General features: G+C 48.1%; 1 protein-coding gene across 5 annotated transcripts in view; it reads right to left on the bottom strand.

The window, feature by feature from the left end:
* The window catches only part of tex26 (testis expressed 26), a 31956-nt gene extending 19918 nt beyond the window's left edge, over nucleotides 1-12038 (bottom strand). Inside the window, exons 1-2 of one of the 5 annotated variants that reach the window (XR_015079775.1) lie at nucleotides 11829-12031; nucleotides 11523-11721 (exon numbers count right to left, since the gene is read on the bottom strand). Coding sequence is in view for 4 of the 5 variants with exons in the window: in XM_085999308.1 (XP_085855434.1) it covers nucleotides 11523-11721; nucleotides 11829-11888 (259 nt within the window). In the remaining variant the exon portion in view is untranslated. Of the gene's footprint in view, nucleotides 1-11522; nucleotides 11722-11828 lie in introns of all 5 variants that reach the window. The other 4 variants (XM_085999308.1, XM_085999310.1, XM_085999307.1 and 1 more) reach the window with 4 other exon arrangements.
* Between the last annotated feature and the right edge of the window lie 756 nt (nucleotides 12039-12794).

Raw genomic sequence — 12794 nt, 5'->3', positions numbered from 1 at the left:
AGGAGGAGCAAGGAAATAAAGCCCGAGGCTCGAGGCCCAGACCGAGCTATTGGGAGCAGCAGCGAGAGCGGACCGACCTGTGAGAGAACAGGCGAAGGAGGAGCGAGTAAATAAAGCCCGAGGCTCGAGGCCCAGACCGAGCTATTGGGAGCAACAGCGAGAGCAGACCGACCTGTGAGGGAACAGGTGAAGGAGGAGCAAGGAAATAAAGCCTGAGGCTTGAGGCCCAGACTGAGCTATTGGGAGCAGCAGCGAGAGCAGACTGACCTGTGAGGGAACAGGCGAAGGAGGAGCGAGGAAATAAAGCCCGAGGCTCAAGGCCCAGACCAGGCTATTGGGAGCAGCAGCGAGAGCGGACTGACCTGTGAGGGAACAGGCGAAGGAGGAGCGAGGAAATAAAGCCCGAGGCTCGAGGCCCAGACCGAGCTATTGGGAGCAACAGCGAGAGCGGACCGACCTGTGAGGGAACAGGCGAAGGAGGAGCAAGGAAATAAAGCCCGAGGCTCGAGGCCCAGACTGAGCTATTGGGAGCAGCAGCGAGAGCAGACTGACCTGTGAGGGAACAGGCGAAGGAGGAGCGAGGAAATAAAGCCTGAGGCTTGAGGCCCAGACTGAGCTATTGGGAGCAGCAGCGAGAGCGGACCTCAACAGGCAACATTCGAAAGTGACGTCAGAGATTAAAAGTGACATCGGCACAAGGGAAGGAGCTGATTGGTAAGTAGGACCTGTTGAGTATTTCTACAGTCCAGTCGTTAAAGTAAAAGTAAGGTCTCTAGTTTAGAGTAAGTAGTGTTTAAAGTGAAGTAAGGTCCCTAGTGTATTTAATATTCTTTAATTTAAAGGAAGTAAAGGGAGTAAATTAAGGGTAGGACATAGCAGGGCAGCTCGGCTGCGTGGAGTGCTCCTCCTGTGCTATGTGGGAAGTCAGGGACACTTTTGGTGTCCAGGGCGAACAAGTGTGCAGGAAGTATCTCCAGCTGCAGCTACTCGAATTCCACCTTTTGGAGCTGGAGCTGCGGCTGGAGTCACTGTGGAGCATCTGCGAGGCTGAGAGCTTTGTGAATAGCACGTTTAACGAGGTGGTCGCACCGCAGGTAAAGAGTGCACAGGCAGACAGGGAATGGGTGACCGCCAGACAGAGTAAAAGAACTAGGAAGGTAGTGCAGAAGTCCCCTGGGTCCATCTCCCTCTCCAACAGATTTTCCGTTTTGGATACTGCTGGGGGAGATGGTTTCTCAGGGGAATGCAGCAAGAGCCAAGTCCGTGGCACTACGAGTGGCTGAGCTGCACAGGAGGGGAGGAAAAAGAGTGAGAGAGCAATAGTGATAGGGGATTCTATCGTAAGGGGAACAGATAGATGTTTCTGTGGCCACAGACGTGACTCCAGGATGGTATGTTGCCTCCCTGGTGCCAGGGTCAAGGATCTCACTGAGCGGCTGCAGGACATCCTGAAGGGGGAGGGTGAACAGAAAGAGGTCGTGGTCTATATCGGTACCAATGACATAGGTAGAAAGAGGGATGAGGACCTGCAAGCAGAATATAGGGAGCTAGGAAATAAATTAAAAAGCAGGACCTCAAAGGTAGTAATCTCAGGATTACTCCCAGTGCCACGTGCTAGTGAGAGCAGAAATAGGAGAATAGACCAGATGAATGTGTGGCTGGAGAGATGGTGTAGGAGGGAGGGATTTAAATTCCTGAGGCATTGGGACCAATTCTGGGGAAGGTGGGACCTGTACAAGCTGGACGGGTTACACCTCGGCAGAAACAGGACCAGCATCCTTGCAAGGGAGTTGCTAGTGCTGTTGGGAAGGATTAGACTAGTTTGTCAGGGGGCTGGGAACCTAAGTGTGGGACCTCTGGAATGGAGAGAAACAAAGCTGGAAGTGCAAGTTAGAAAAGTAGTCAGCAAAACTAGTAGGGAGCAGAAACAAAGGCCAACAGTAAAGAGGGTCAAAGTGCAGAAAAATATTAAACAGCCAAAGTTGAAGGCACTTTATCTAAATGCACGTAGCATTCACAACAAGGTGGATGAATTAATGGCACTAATAAGTAAATGGGTATGATGTAATTGCCATTAGAGAGATATGGTTGCAGGGTAACCAAAGCTGGAAACTGAATGTTCCAGGGTACTCAACATTTAGGAAGGACAGACAAAAAGGAAAAGGAGGTGGCGTAGCACTGTTAATAAGGGATGAGATCGGTACGGTAGAGATAAAAGATCTTGGCTTGGCAGATAGTGATGTAGAACTGGAATCAGTTTCAGTGGAGCTAAGAAACAGCTAAGGGTGGAAAACATTGGTGGGAGTTGTGTATAGGCCACCAAACAGTAATGGTAATGTAGGGCAGAGTATCAATCAAAAGATTGGAAGTTCATGTGACAAGGGCAATACGGTAATCATGGTGGACTTTAATCTACATATTGACTGGGCAAATCAAATTACCACTAATGGTGTGGAGGATGAATTCTTGGAATGCATGCAAGATGGTTTCCTGGATCAGTATGTGGAGGAACCAACCAGGGAACAGGCTATTCTGGATCATGTACTGTGTAATGAGAAAGGGCTAATCAATAATCTTGTGGTAAAGGGGCCTTTAGGGACAAGTGACAATAATATGATTAAATTTTACATTAAGTTTGAGAGTGATGTAGTCCAATCTGAAACTAAGGTCTTCAATCTAAACAGAGGAAACTGCAAGGGTATGAGGGACAAGTTGGCCATGGTAGATTGGGAGACTACACTAAAAGGTATGAAGGTGGACATACAATGGCTAACATTCAAGGAAATAATGCATAATTTGCAACAAACATATATTCCTCTAGGGCATAAAAACCCAAAAGGAAAAGTGATCCAACCATGGCTAACAAAAGAAATGAAAGCTAGTATTAAGTCAAAGGAGGAAGCTTATAAAGTTGCCAGAAAAAGCGGTCAGCCTGAGGATTGGGATCTTTTTAGAAATCAGCAAAGGGGGACCAAGAAATTGATAAAGAAGGGGAAAATGGAATATGAGCACAAACTAGCGAAAAATATAAAAATGGATTGTAAAAGCTTCTGCAAATATGTGAAAAGGAAAAGACTGGCGAAGGTAAATGTAGGTCCTTTACGGAGATGGGAGAATTTATAATGGGGAATGAGGAAATGGCAGAGAAATTAAATAAATACCTTGTTTCTGTCTTCACGGAGGAAGACACAAAAAACCTCCCAGAAATACGAGAAAACCAAGGGTGTGACAAGAATGAGGAACTTAAAGAAATTATTATTTATAAAAAAAAGTACGAGCAAAATTAATGGGACTAAAAGTCGATAAATCCCAAGGACCGGATGACCTACATGGTGGCCAATGGAATAGTGAACGCATTGATTGTCATCTTCCAAAATTCTATAGATTCTGGAATGGTTCCTGCTTTTTGGAGGATAGCAAATGTAACCCTGCTGTTTAAGAAAGGAGGGAGAGAGAAAACGGGGAACTACAGACCTGTTAGCCTCACATCAGTAGTTGGGAAAATGCTGGAATCTATTATAAAGGATGCAATAACTGGGCACTTAGAAACTAATAGTAAGATTGGGCAGAGTCAATTTGGATTTATGAAAGGGAAATCCTGTTTGACAAACCAATTGGAGTTCTTTGAGGATGTAACTAGAGGAGTAGACAAAGGGGAACCAGTAGATGTGGTGTATCTGGATTTTCAGAAGGCCTTCGATAAGGTCCCACACAAGAGATTGGTGAACAAAATTAGGGCACATGGAATTGGGGGTAATATACTAGCATGGCTTGAGAATTGGTTAACAGACAGAAAACAAAGAGTAGGGATAAATGGGTCTTTTTCAGGATGGCAGGCTGTGATTAGTGGGGTACCGCAAGGATTGGCGCTTGGGCTAATCATAATCTATATCAATGATTTGGATGAGGGGACTAAATGTAACATTTCCAAATTTGCTGATGATACAAAGCTAGGTGGCAGTGTCAGTTGCGAAGAGGATGTGAAGAGGCTTCAAGGGAATCTCAACTGGCTCAATTGGTGGGCGAGAACATGGCAGATGGAATATAATGTGGATAAATGTGAAGTTATCCACTTTAGTAGAATAAACAGAAAGGCAGAGTATTTCCTAAATGGTGAAAGACTGGGGAATGCAGATGCTCAAAGGGACTGGGTGTCCTTGTACATGAGTCACTGAAAGTGAATGTGCAGGTGCAGCAAGCCATTAGGGAGGCAAATGGTATGCTGGCCTTCATTACAAGAGGATTTGAGTACAGGAGTAAAGAAGTCTTACTCCAATTATATAGGGCCTTGCTGAGACCACACCTGGAGTACTGTGTACAATTTTGGTCTCCTTACCTAAGGAAGGAAGTACTTGCCATAGAGGGAGTGCAACAAAGGTTCACGAGATTGATTCCTGGGATGGCAGGACTGTCATGTGAGAAGAGATTGAGTAAACTAGGCCTGTATTCTCTTGAATTCAGAAGAATGAGGGGATCTCATTGAAGGGTACAAAATTATTACAGGGCTTGATAGGATGGATGCTGGGAGAATATTTCCCTTGGCTGGGGAGTCTAGAACCAGGGGCCACAGCCTCAAGATAAAGGGTAAGCCATTCAGGACTGAGATGAGAAGAAATTTCTTCACACAGAGGGTGGTGAATCTTTGGAATTCTCTACCCCAGAGGGCTGTGGAGGCTCAGTCATTGGGTATATTCAAAACAGAAGTCAATATATTTCTGACTAGTAAGGGCATCAAGGGATATGGCGATAGGGCCGGTGAATGGAGTTGAGGCAGAAGATCAGCCATGATCTCATTGAATGGCGGAGCAGGCTCGAAGGGCCGAATGGCATACTCCTGCTCCTATTTCTTATGTTCCTATGTTCTTATGATACTTCCACAATGGTGTTAGGTAGGCAATTCCAGGATATTGACCCAGCAACAATTAAGGAAAGGTGATATGTGTCCAAGTCAGGATATCATGTGACTTGGAGTTGAACTTGAAGGTGATGGTGTTCCCATGACATTGCTGCTTTTGTCATTGTTGGTGGTCGAGGTCACAGGGGAGATGCTGTTGAATTAAATTTGGTGAGTTGTTGCAGTGCATCCAGTAGATTGTACATACTGTAGTCTCACACTCTTAATGACAATTTTAAATTGATGACCGCTTGTCACTGATTCCCCAACCAGAGGATCATTGCTACTTTGCAAAAGTCACTTATCTAGATGAGCAACAGAATCCTTCATACAGATTCTGGGTGCTATTCTTCCACTTGAACTGAACTTCTTATGAATGGAGCAGCACTAAGCTTTGTTTAAAGAATAACAGGCTTGAAAATTCTGTAAAAACACAATAAAGTTAAAATGCACATAGCATAATGCGTATATAGTTGTTTACAACAGGAGTATCATTGGAACCTAAATTATGAAGTGGCTTTTTATACATAATAGTCCACTAGACACATGAACAGTTCATACATGACATGCAAAAATGCCAATCCAACATCCAATGCAGAAAATGTATCAGAATTAAACATCTCACACATTCAACTTCCCGCCTCTCCTAAATGAAGTCTGAAGTCTTGTCTGCACTTTCTCTGATGGATTGTTTTGTGCTCATTTGGTCTTCGGCAGTAGACTCACAGATGGTAATTTTCAAATTCGTCAACTGGGCGGTAACCTGGCAAAGCGGATCGCCCACTTGTTGTAGAATCTGCCTGATTTCCATCCCATTGATCTGTTCTGCCAGATTACTGCCCAGCCAGCGAAGTTGAAAATTACCTCTATATTGTGCCAAACATGCATTTAAAGAAAGCCTTGAATACTGAAAATTTGAAATAATGGGTGCAATGAGAAATAATTTAGCAGGGCAGAAGCCCGCGCCCAATCAGCATGGCAGGAAGCGACCAGGAGAGGGAGGGAGATAGTGATCGGGAGAGAGAGAGAGAGATAGTGATCGGGAGAGAGAGAGAGATAGTGATCGGGAGAGAGAGAGAGAGATAGTGATCGGGAGAGAGAGGGAGATAGTGATCGGGAGAGAGAGGGAGGCAGTGATTGGGAGAGAGAGGGAGATAGTGATCGTCAGAGAGAGAGGGAGGCAGTGATTGGGAGAGAGAGTGAGATAGTGATCGGGAGAGAGAGGCAGCTAGTGATCGAGAGAGAGAGAGAGGGAGATAGTGATCGGGAGAGAGAGGCAGATAGTGATTGGGAGAGAGAGGGAGATAGTGATCAGGAGAGAGAGGGAGATAGTGATCGGGAGAGAGAGGGAGATAGTGATCGGGAGAGAGAGGGAGGCAGTGATCAGGAGAGAGAGAGAGATAGTGATCGGGAGAGAGAGGGAGGCAGTGATCGGGAGAGAGAGGGAGGCATTGATCGGGAGAGAGAGATAGTGATCGGGAGAGAGAGAGAGATAGTGATCGGGAGAGAGAGAGAGGGAGGCAGTGATCGGGAGAGAGAGGGAGGCAGTGATCGGGAGAGAGAGTGAGATAGTGATCGGGAGAGAGAGGGAGGCAGTGATCAGGAGAGAGAGGGAGATAGTGATCGGGAGAGGGAGGGAGATAGTGATCGGGAGAGAGAGAGAGGGAGATAGTGATCGGGAGAGAGAGGGAGATAGTCATCAGGAGAGAGAGGGAGATAGTGATTGGGAGAGAGAGGGAGATAGTGATCAGGAGAGAGAGGGAGATAGTGACCGGGAGAGGGAGAGAGGGAGGCAGTGATCGGGAGAGAGAGGGAGATAGTGATCGGGAGAGAGAGAGAGATAGTGATCGGGAGAGAGAGGGAGATAGTGATCGTGAAAGAGAGGGAGATAGTGATTGTGAGGGAGGCAGTGATTGGGAGAGAGAGTGAGATAGTGATCAGGAAAGAGAGGGAGATAGTGATCGAGAGAGAGAGAGGGAGATAGTGATCGGGAGAGAAAGGGAGATAGTGATCGGGAGAGAGAGGGAGATAGTAATTGGGAGAGAGAGGGAGGCAGTGATTGGGAGAGAGAGGGAGATAGTGATCGGGAGAGAGAGGGAGATAGTGATCGGGAGAGAGAGGGAGATAGTGATTGGGAGAGAGAGGGAGATAGTGATCGAGAGAGAGAGGGAGATAGTGATCGGCAGAGAGAGGGAGATAGTGATCGGGAGACAGAGGCAGATAGTGATCGGGAGAGGGAGGGAGGCAGTGATTGGGAGAGGGAGGGAGATAGTGATCGGGAGAGAGAGGGAGATAGTGATTGGGAGAGAGAGGGAGATAGTGATCGGGAGAGAGAGGGAGATAGTGATCGGGAGAGAGAGGGAGATAGTGATCGGGAGAGGGAGGGAGATAGTGATCGGGAGAGAAAGGGAGATAGTGATCGGGAGAGGGAGGGAGATAGTGATCTGGAGAGGGAGGGAGATAGTGATCGGGAGAGAGAGGGAGGTAGTGATCGGGAGAGAGAGGGAGATAGTGATCGGGAGATAGTGATCTGGAGAGGGAGGGAGATAGTGATCGGGAGATAGTGATCGGGAGAGAGAGGGAGGTAGTGATCGGGAGAGAGAGGGAGAAGTGATCGGGAGAGAGAGGGAGGCAGTGATTGGGAGAGAGAGGGAGATAGTGATCGTCAGAGAGAGAGGGAGGCAGTGATTGGGAGAGAGAGTGAGATAGTGATCGGGAGAGAGAGGCAGCTAGTGATCGAGAGAGAGAGAGAGGGAGATAGTGATCGGGAGAGAGAGGCAGATAGTGATTGGGAGAGAGAGGGAGATAGTGATCAGGAGAGAGAGGGAGATAGTGATCGGGAGAGTGAGGGAGATAGTGATCGGGAGAGAGAGGGAGGCAGTGATCAGGAGAGAGAGAGAGATAGTGATCGGGAGAGAGAGGGAGGCAGTGATCGGGAGAGAGAGGGAGGCATTGATCGGGAGAGAGAGATAGTGATCGGGAGAGAGAGAGAGATAGTGATCGGGAGAGAGAGAGAGGGAGGCAGTGATCGGGAGAGAGAGGGAGGCAGTGATCGGGAGAGAGAGTGAGATAGTGATCGGGAGAGAGAGGGAGGCAGTGATCAGGAGAGAGAGGGAGATAGTGATCGGGAGAGGGAGGGAGATAGTGATCGGGAGAGAGAGAGAGGGAGATAGTGATCGGGAGAGAGAGGGAGATAGTCATCAGGAGAGAGAGGGAGATAGTGATTGGGAGAGAGAGGGAGATAGTGATCAGGAGAGAGAGGGAGATAGTGACCGGGAGAGGGAGAGAGGGAGGCAGTGATCGGGAGAGAGAGGGAGATAGTGATCGGGAGAGAGAGAGAGATAGTGATCGGGAGAGAGAGGGAGATAGTGATCGTGAAAGAGAGGGAGATAGTGATTGTGAGGGAGGCAGTGATTGGGAGAGAGAGTGAGATAGTGATCAGGAAAGAGAGGGAGATAGTGATCGAGAGAGAGAGAGGGAGATAGTGATCGGGAGAGAAAGGGAGATAGTGATCGGGAGAGAGAGGGAGATAGTAATTGGGAGAGAGAGGGAGGCAGTGATTGGGAGAGAGAGGGAGATAGTGATCGGGAGAGAGAGGGAGATAGTGATCGGGAGAGAGAGGGAGATAGTGATTGGGAGAGAGAGGGAGATAGTGATCGAGAGAGAGAGGGAGATAGTGATTGGCAGAGAGAGGGAGATAGTGATCGGGAGACAGAGGCAGATAGTGATCGGGAGAGGGAGGGAGGCAGTGATTGGGAGAGGGAGGGAGATAGTGATCGGGAGAGAGAGGGAGATAGTGATTGGGAGAGAGAGGGAGATAGTGATCGGGAGAGAGAGGGAGATAGTGATCGGGAGAGAGAGGGAGATAGTGATCGGGAGAGGGAGGGAGATAGTGATCGGGAGAGAAAGGGAGATAGTGATCGGGAGAGGGAGGGAGATAGTGATCTGGAGAGGGAGGGAGATAGTGATCGGGAGAGAGAGGGAGGTAGTGATCGGGAGAGAGAGGGAGATAGTGATCGGGAGATAGTGATCTGGAGAGGGAGGGAGATAGTGATCGGGAGATAGTGATCGGGAGAGAGAGGGAGGTAGTGATCGGGAGAGAGAGGGAGAAGTGATCGGGAGAGAGAGGGAGATAGTGATCGGGAGAGAGAGGGAGATTGTGATCGGGATAGAGAGGGAAATAGTGATCAGGAGAGAGAGGGAGATAGTGATCGGTTTCCTTGTGCACCAGTTGCTGAAGGTAAGCATGCAGGTGCAACAGGCGGTTAAGAAGGCAAATGGTATGTTGGCCTTCGTAGCGAGAGGGTTCAAGTACAGGAACAAGGATGTCTTGCTGCAGTTGTACAGGGCCTTGGTGAGACCACAACTTGAGTATTGTGTGCAGTTTTGGTCGTCTTATCTGAGGAAGGATGTTCTTGCCATGGAGGGAGTGCGGCAAAGATTCACCAGACTGATACCTGGGATGGCAGGAATGACGTATGAGGAGAAATTGGGTCGATTGGACTTATACTCGCTGGAGTTTAGAAGAATGAGAGGGGATCTCATTGAAACTTATAAAATTCTAACAGGACTAGACAGACTAGATGCAGGAAGGATGTTCCCGATGGCCGGGGAGTCCAGAACCAGGGGTCACAGTCTAAGGATAAGGGGTAAGTCATTTAGGACAGAGATGAGGAGGAATTTCTTCACCCAAAGAGTGGTGAACCTGTGGCATTCTCTACCACAGGAGGCAGCTGAGGCCAATTCATTAAATATATTCAAGAAGGAGTTAGATATATTTCTTAAGGCTAAAGGGATCAAAGGATATGGAGAGAAGGCAGGAATAGGGTACTGAATTTGGATGATCAGCCATGATCTCATTGAATGGGGGAACAAGCTCGAGGGGCCAAATGGCCTACCCCTGCTCCTATCTTCTATGTTTGTTTCTGTGGGAGAGCAAGGGAGGCAGTGATCGAGAGAGAGAGATAGTGATCGGGAGAGAGAGGGAGTTAGTGATCAGGAGAGAGGGAGATAGTGATCGGGAGGGAGAGGGAGATAGTGATCGGGAGAGAGAGGGAGATAGTGATCGGGAGAGAGAGGGAGATAGTGATCGGGAGAGAGAGGTAGATAGTAATCGGGAGGGAGAGTGAGGCAGTGATCGGGAGAGAGAGGAAGATAGTGATCGGGAGAGTGAGGGAGATAGTGATCGGGAGAGAGAAGGATGCAGTGATCGGGCGAGAGAGGGAGGCAGTGATCGGGAGAGGGAGGGAGATAATCATTAAGCGAGGAAGGGAGGTATCGATTGGGAGAGAGAGGGTGTTAGCGATCAGGAGCGAGGAAGGCAGCGATCGAGAGAGGGAGGTAGCAATCGGGAGAGAGGGAGGTAGCGATCAGGAGAGGGAGGGAGATAGTGATCGGGAGAGAGAGCGAGGCAGCGATTGGGAGAAGGAGGGAGATAATCATCAAGAGAGGGAGGGAGGTAGCGATTAGGCGAGGGAGGGTGATAGTGATCAGGAGGGAGGAAGGCAGCGATCTGGATTGGGAGGGTGGAAGCGATCAGGAGGTAAGGAGGCAGCGATCAGAAGGGAGGGAGGCAACGATCAGAAGGGAGGGAGGCAGCGATCAGAATGGAGGGAGGCAGCGATCAGAAGGGAGGGAGGTGGCGATCGGGAAAGAGAGGGAGGCAGCGATCGGGAGAGGGAGGGAGGTAGCGATCGGGAGTGGGAGGGAGGCAGTGATTGGGAGAGGGAGGGAGGCAGTGATTGGGAGAGGGAGGGAGGCAGCAATCGGGAGGGGGAGGGAGGCAGTGATTGGGAGAGGGAGGGAGGCAGCAATCGGGAGGGGGAGGGAGGCAGTGATTGGGAGAGGGAGGGAGTTAGCAATCGGGGGGGCAATGATTGCGAGAGGGAGTGATGCAATCAGGAGGCATGGGGAGGGGGTGTGGGGGTGGGGGGGCGAGTGGTGGCCAGCAGTGTGCTCCTCCTGGCTCCATATTCAGATGTTTTCTTCACAAAACTTACCTTTTTGGTGGAGGCTGCAATAGTCACTTTAAGGACAGCTGGTTTGGCCACATGTAGACCTGCTTCTCCTAGATTGGTGCTAACTGTGCTCAGGCAGCCCAATTTTACAAAGGGGGCATCAAACAAGCACGGGCCCCTATTTGCATATACTCAGGGACTAGTGCCTGTTGCAGGTGTCAGCCCTGGACACATTTTTCTGTGCCTGTATTTGTTTTTTATTCGTTTTTATTGGATGTGGGCGTCGCTGGCAAGGTCAGCATTTATTGCCCATCCCTAATTGCCCTCGAGAAGGTGGTGGTGTGCCGCCTTCTTGAACCGCTGCAGTCCATGTGGTGAAGGTACTGCCACAGTGCTGTTAGGGAGGGAGTTCCAGGATTTTGACCCAGCGACGATGAAGGACTAATATGGCGTGTGACTCACCTCCGGCTCAGAATGTGCGTGTGCATGTCACCCGCCATAATGGACACTTTTGCGCCTGTTTGATGCCTGTAAATGGGGGCAGAGTCATCAAATTTCACAGCTGCTATCTGGGAAACGCCGCTCACTTTCAAATCTTTTTTGCCTAACAGGATTGCAATGATGATTGACTGTACAGCAAAAAGGAACTCTATTTTGTTTATCATACTCACCTGGGCAAGGATTAGCCGTACTTGGCCTGGGGTTCGTGTTGCTTTCTTTTTTACACTTTTTAACCTTTGTAGGTACCTCAGTAACCTTCTGAGAAACGGCTGGCTGTTTGTTTTTCTTCTCTTTATTTTGATCATTCGTCACTTCTCGACAGTCTCGCGGATGCTTGGAACACTGGGGTGGTTGAGGACCAGCATTAAGCTGAAGTATGGGTTAGGAGAGGAGGAAAATCACATTTACAAAACCAATTAAAGAGTTGCTCTTTCATAAACAAGGACTAAGTATTACCATGCTGATTGCGAGTTTACCTGGGCTGTAATGATATCAGGGACCTTCTCAACATGCGATACCAGACACAGTTCCATCATACAGAAGTACTGGAGGCTTCGTGATTAGTGCCCTCTCCTTCAGACTACTGTGTAGAAATGAACCTGTTTGAGCCTGTCATTACCAGCCAGAAGAGGTTGTGCTGCTGTTGCCGGGGGATACCGTGTGGTTGCCTGGTGTAGAATAAACAAAGAGCTGATAAAAGAAAGGAAAGTATCAGGACTGCACTTCAAACAGTAGATTTAAAGCTGTCCTGCTCTGCAGCCTCAGAATGACATTGTATCTGCATGGGAGCACCCATGCACAGACTAATCAAGTCTCATGCGTTTGCAGTTAGATGCGTTCATTTTGCTACATGCCCTCTTCAAACAAAGATATCCCAACTAAGTAGGGTCAGCATTTGCTTTGCGTGAACCCCATGCAAAGGTTCAGTTTGAGGCCCCTGCGTTTTACTAAATAATTATACTAAATACTACCTATTTAGTTTATTGTCAACTCCGCACACATACAATCAGGAAAGGCATGTTTGCAATAGCTAATATAAATATAGTTGGCAAAATGATAACAACAGAGTAAATGACATTGAACGATTGTAAAGGTCTGGAAACACTTATGTTATTTCAGTACATGAGCCATGTGACTACTCAGAAACTAGCTGTTCATGCTTTAGCTGCGGCAAAGTCTTATATAATATGAGTAGCCGACCTTCAGATAAACCTCAAATTAACTCAAGATCGTGTCAGGCCGTTTAGATGCTTTTGAGAAGTAAATAATCCTTTCTCACTTTCAGTCGGGAACAACGTCTTTTGCCGAGCAAAAGGTACTTTTAGGATAGATATCAGGAAGTTCTTCTTCACACAAAGGGTGATCAGCTTATGAAATAAACCTCTAGTTAGAGTAATGGAGATAGAAACACTGGAATCGTTCAAGAAATAATTGGATACTAC

This window comes from Somniosus microcephalus, chromosome 10, assembly GCF_052327205.1.
Source record: "Somniosus microcephalus isolate GS21.2 chromosome 10, FLI_Smic_1.0, whole genome shotgun sequence".
NCBI lineage: Eukaryota > Metazoa > Chordata > Chondrichthyes > Squaliformes > Somniosidae > Somniosus > Somniosus microcephalus.
Note: the sequence above shows the minus strand (reverse complement) of the source record. Positions and strands in the feature narration are given on the sequence as shown.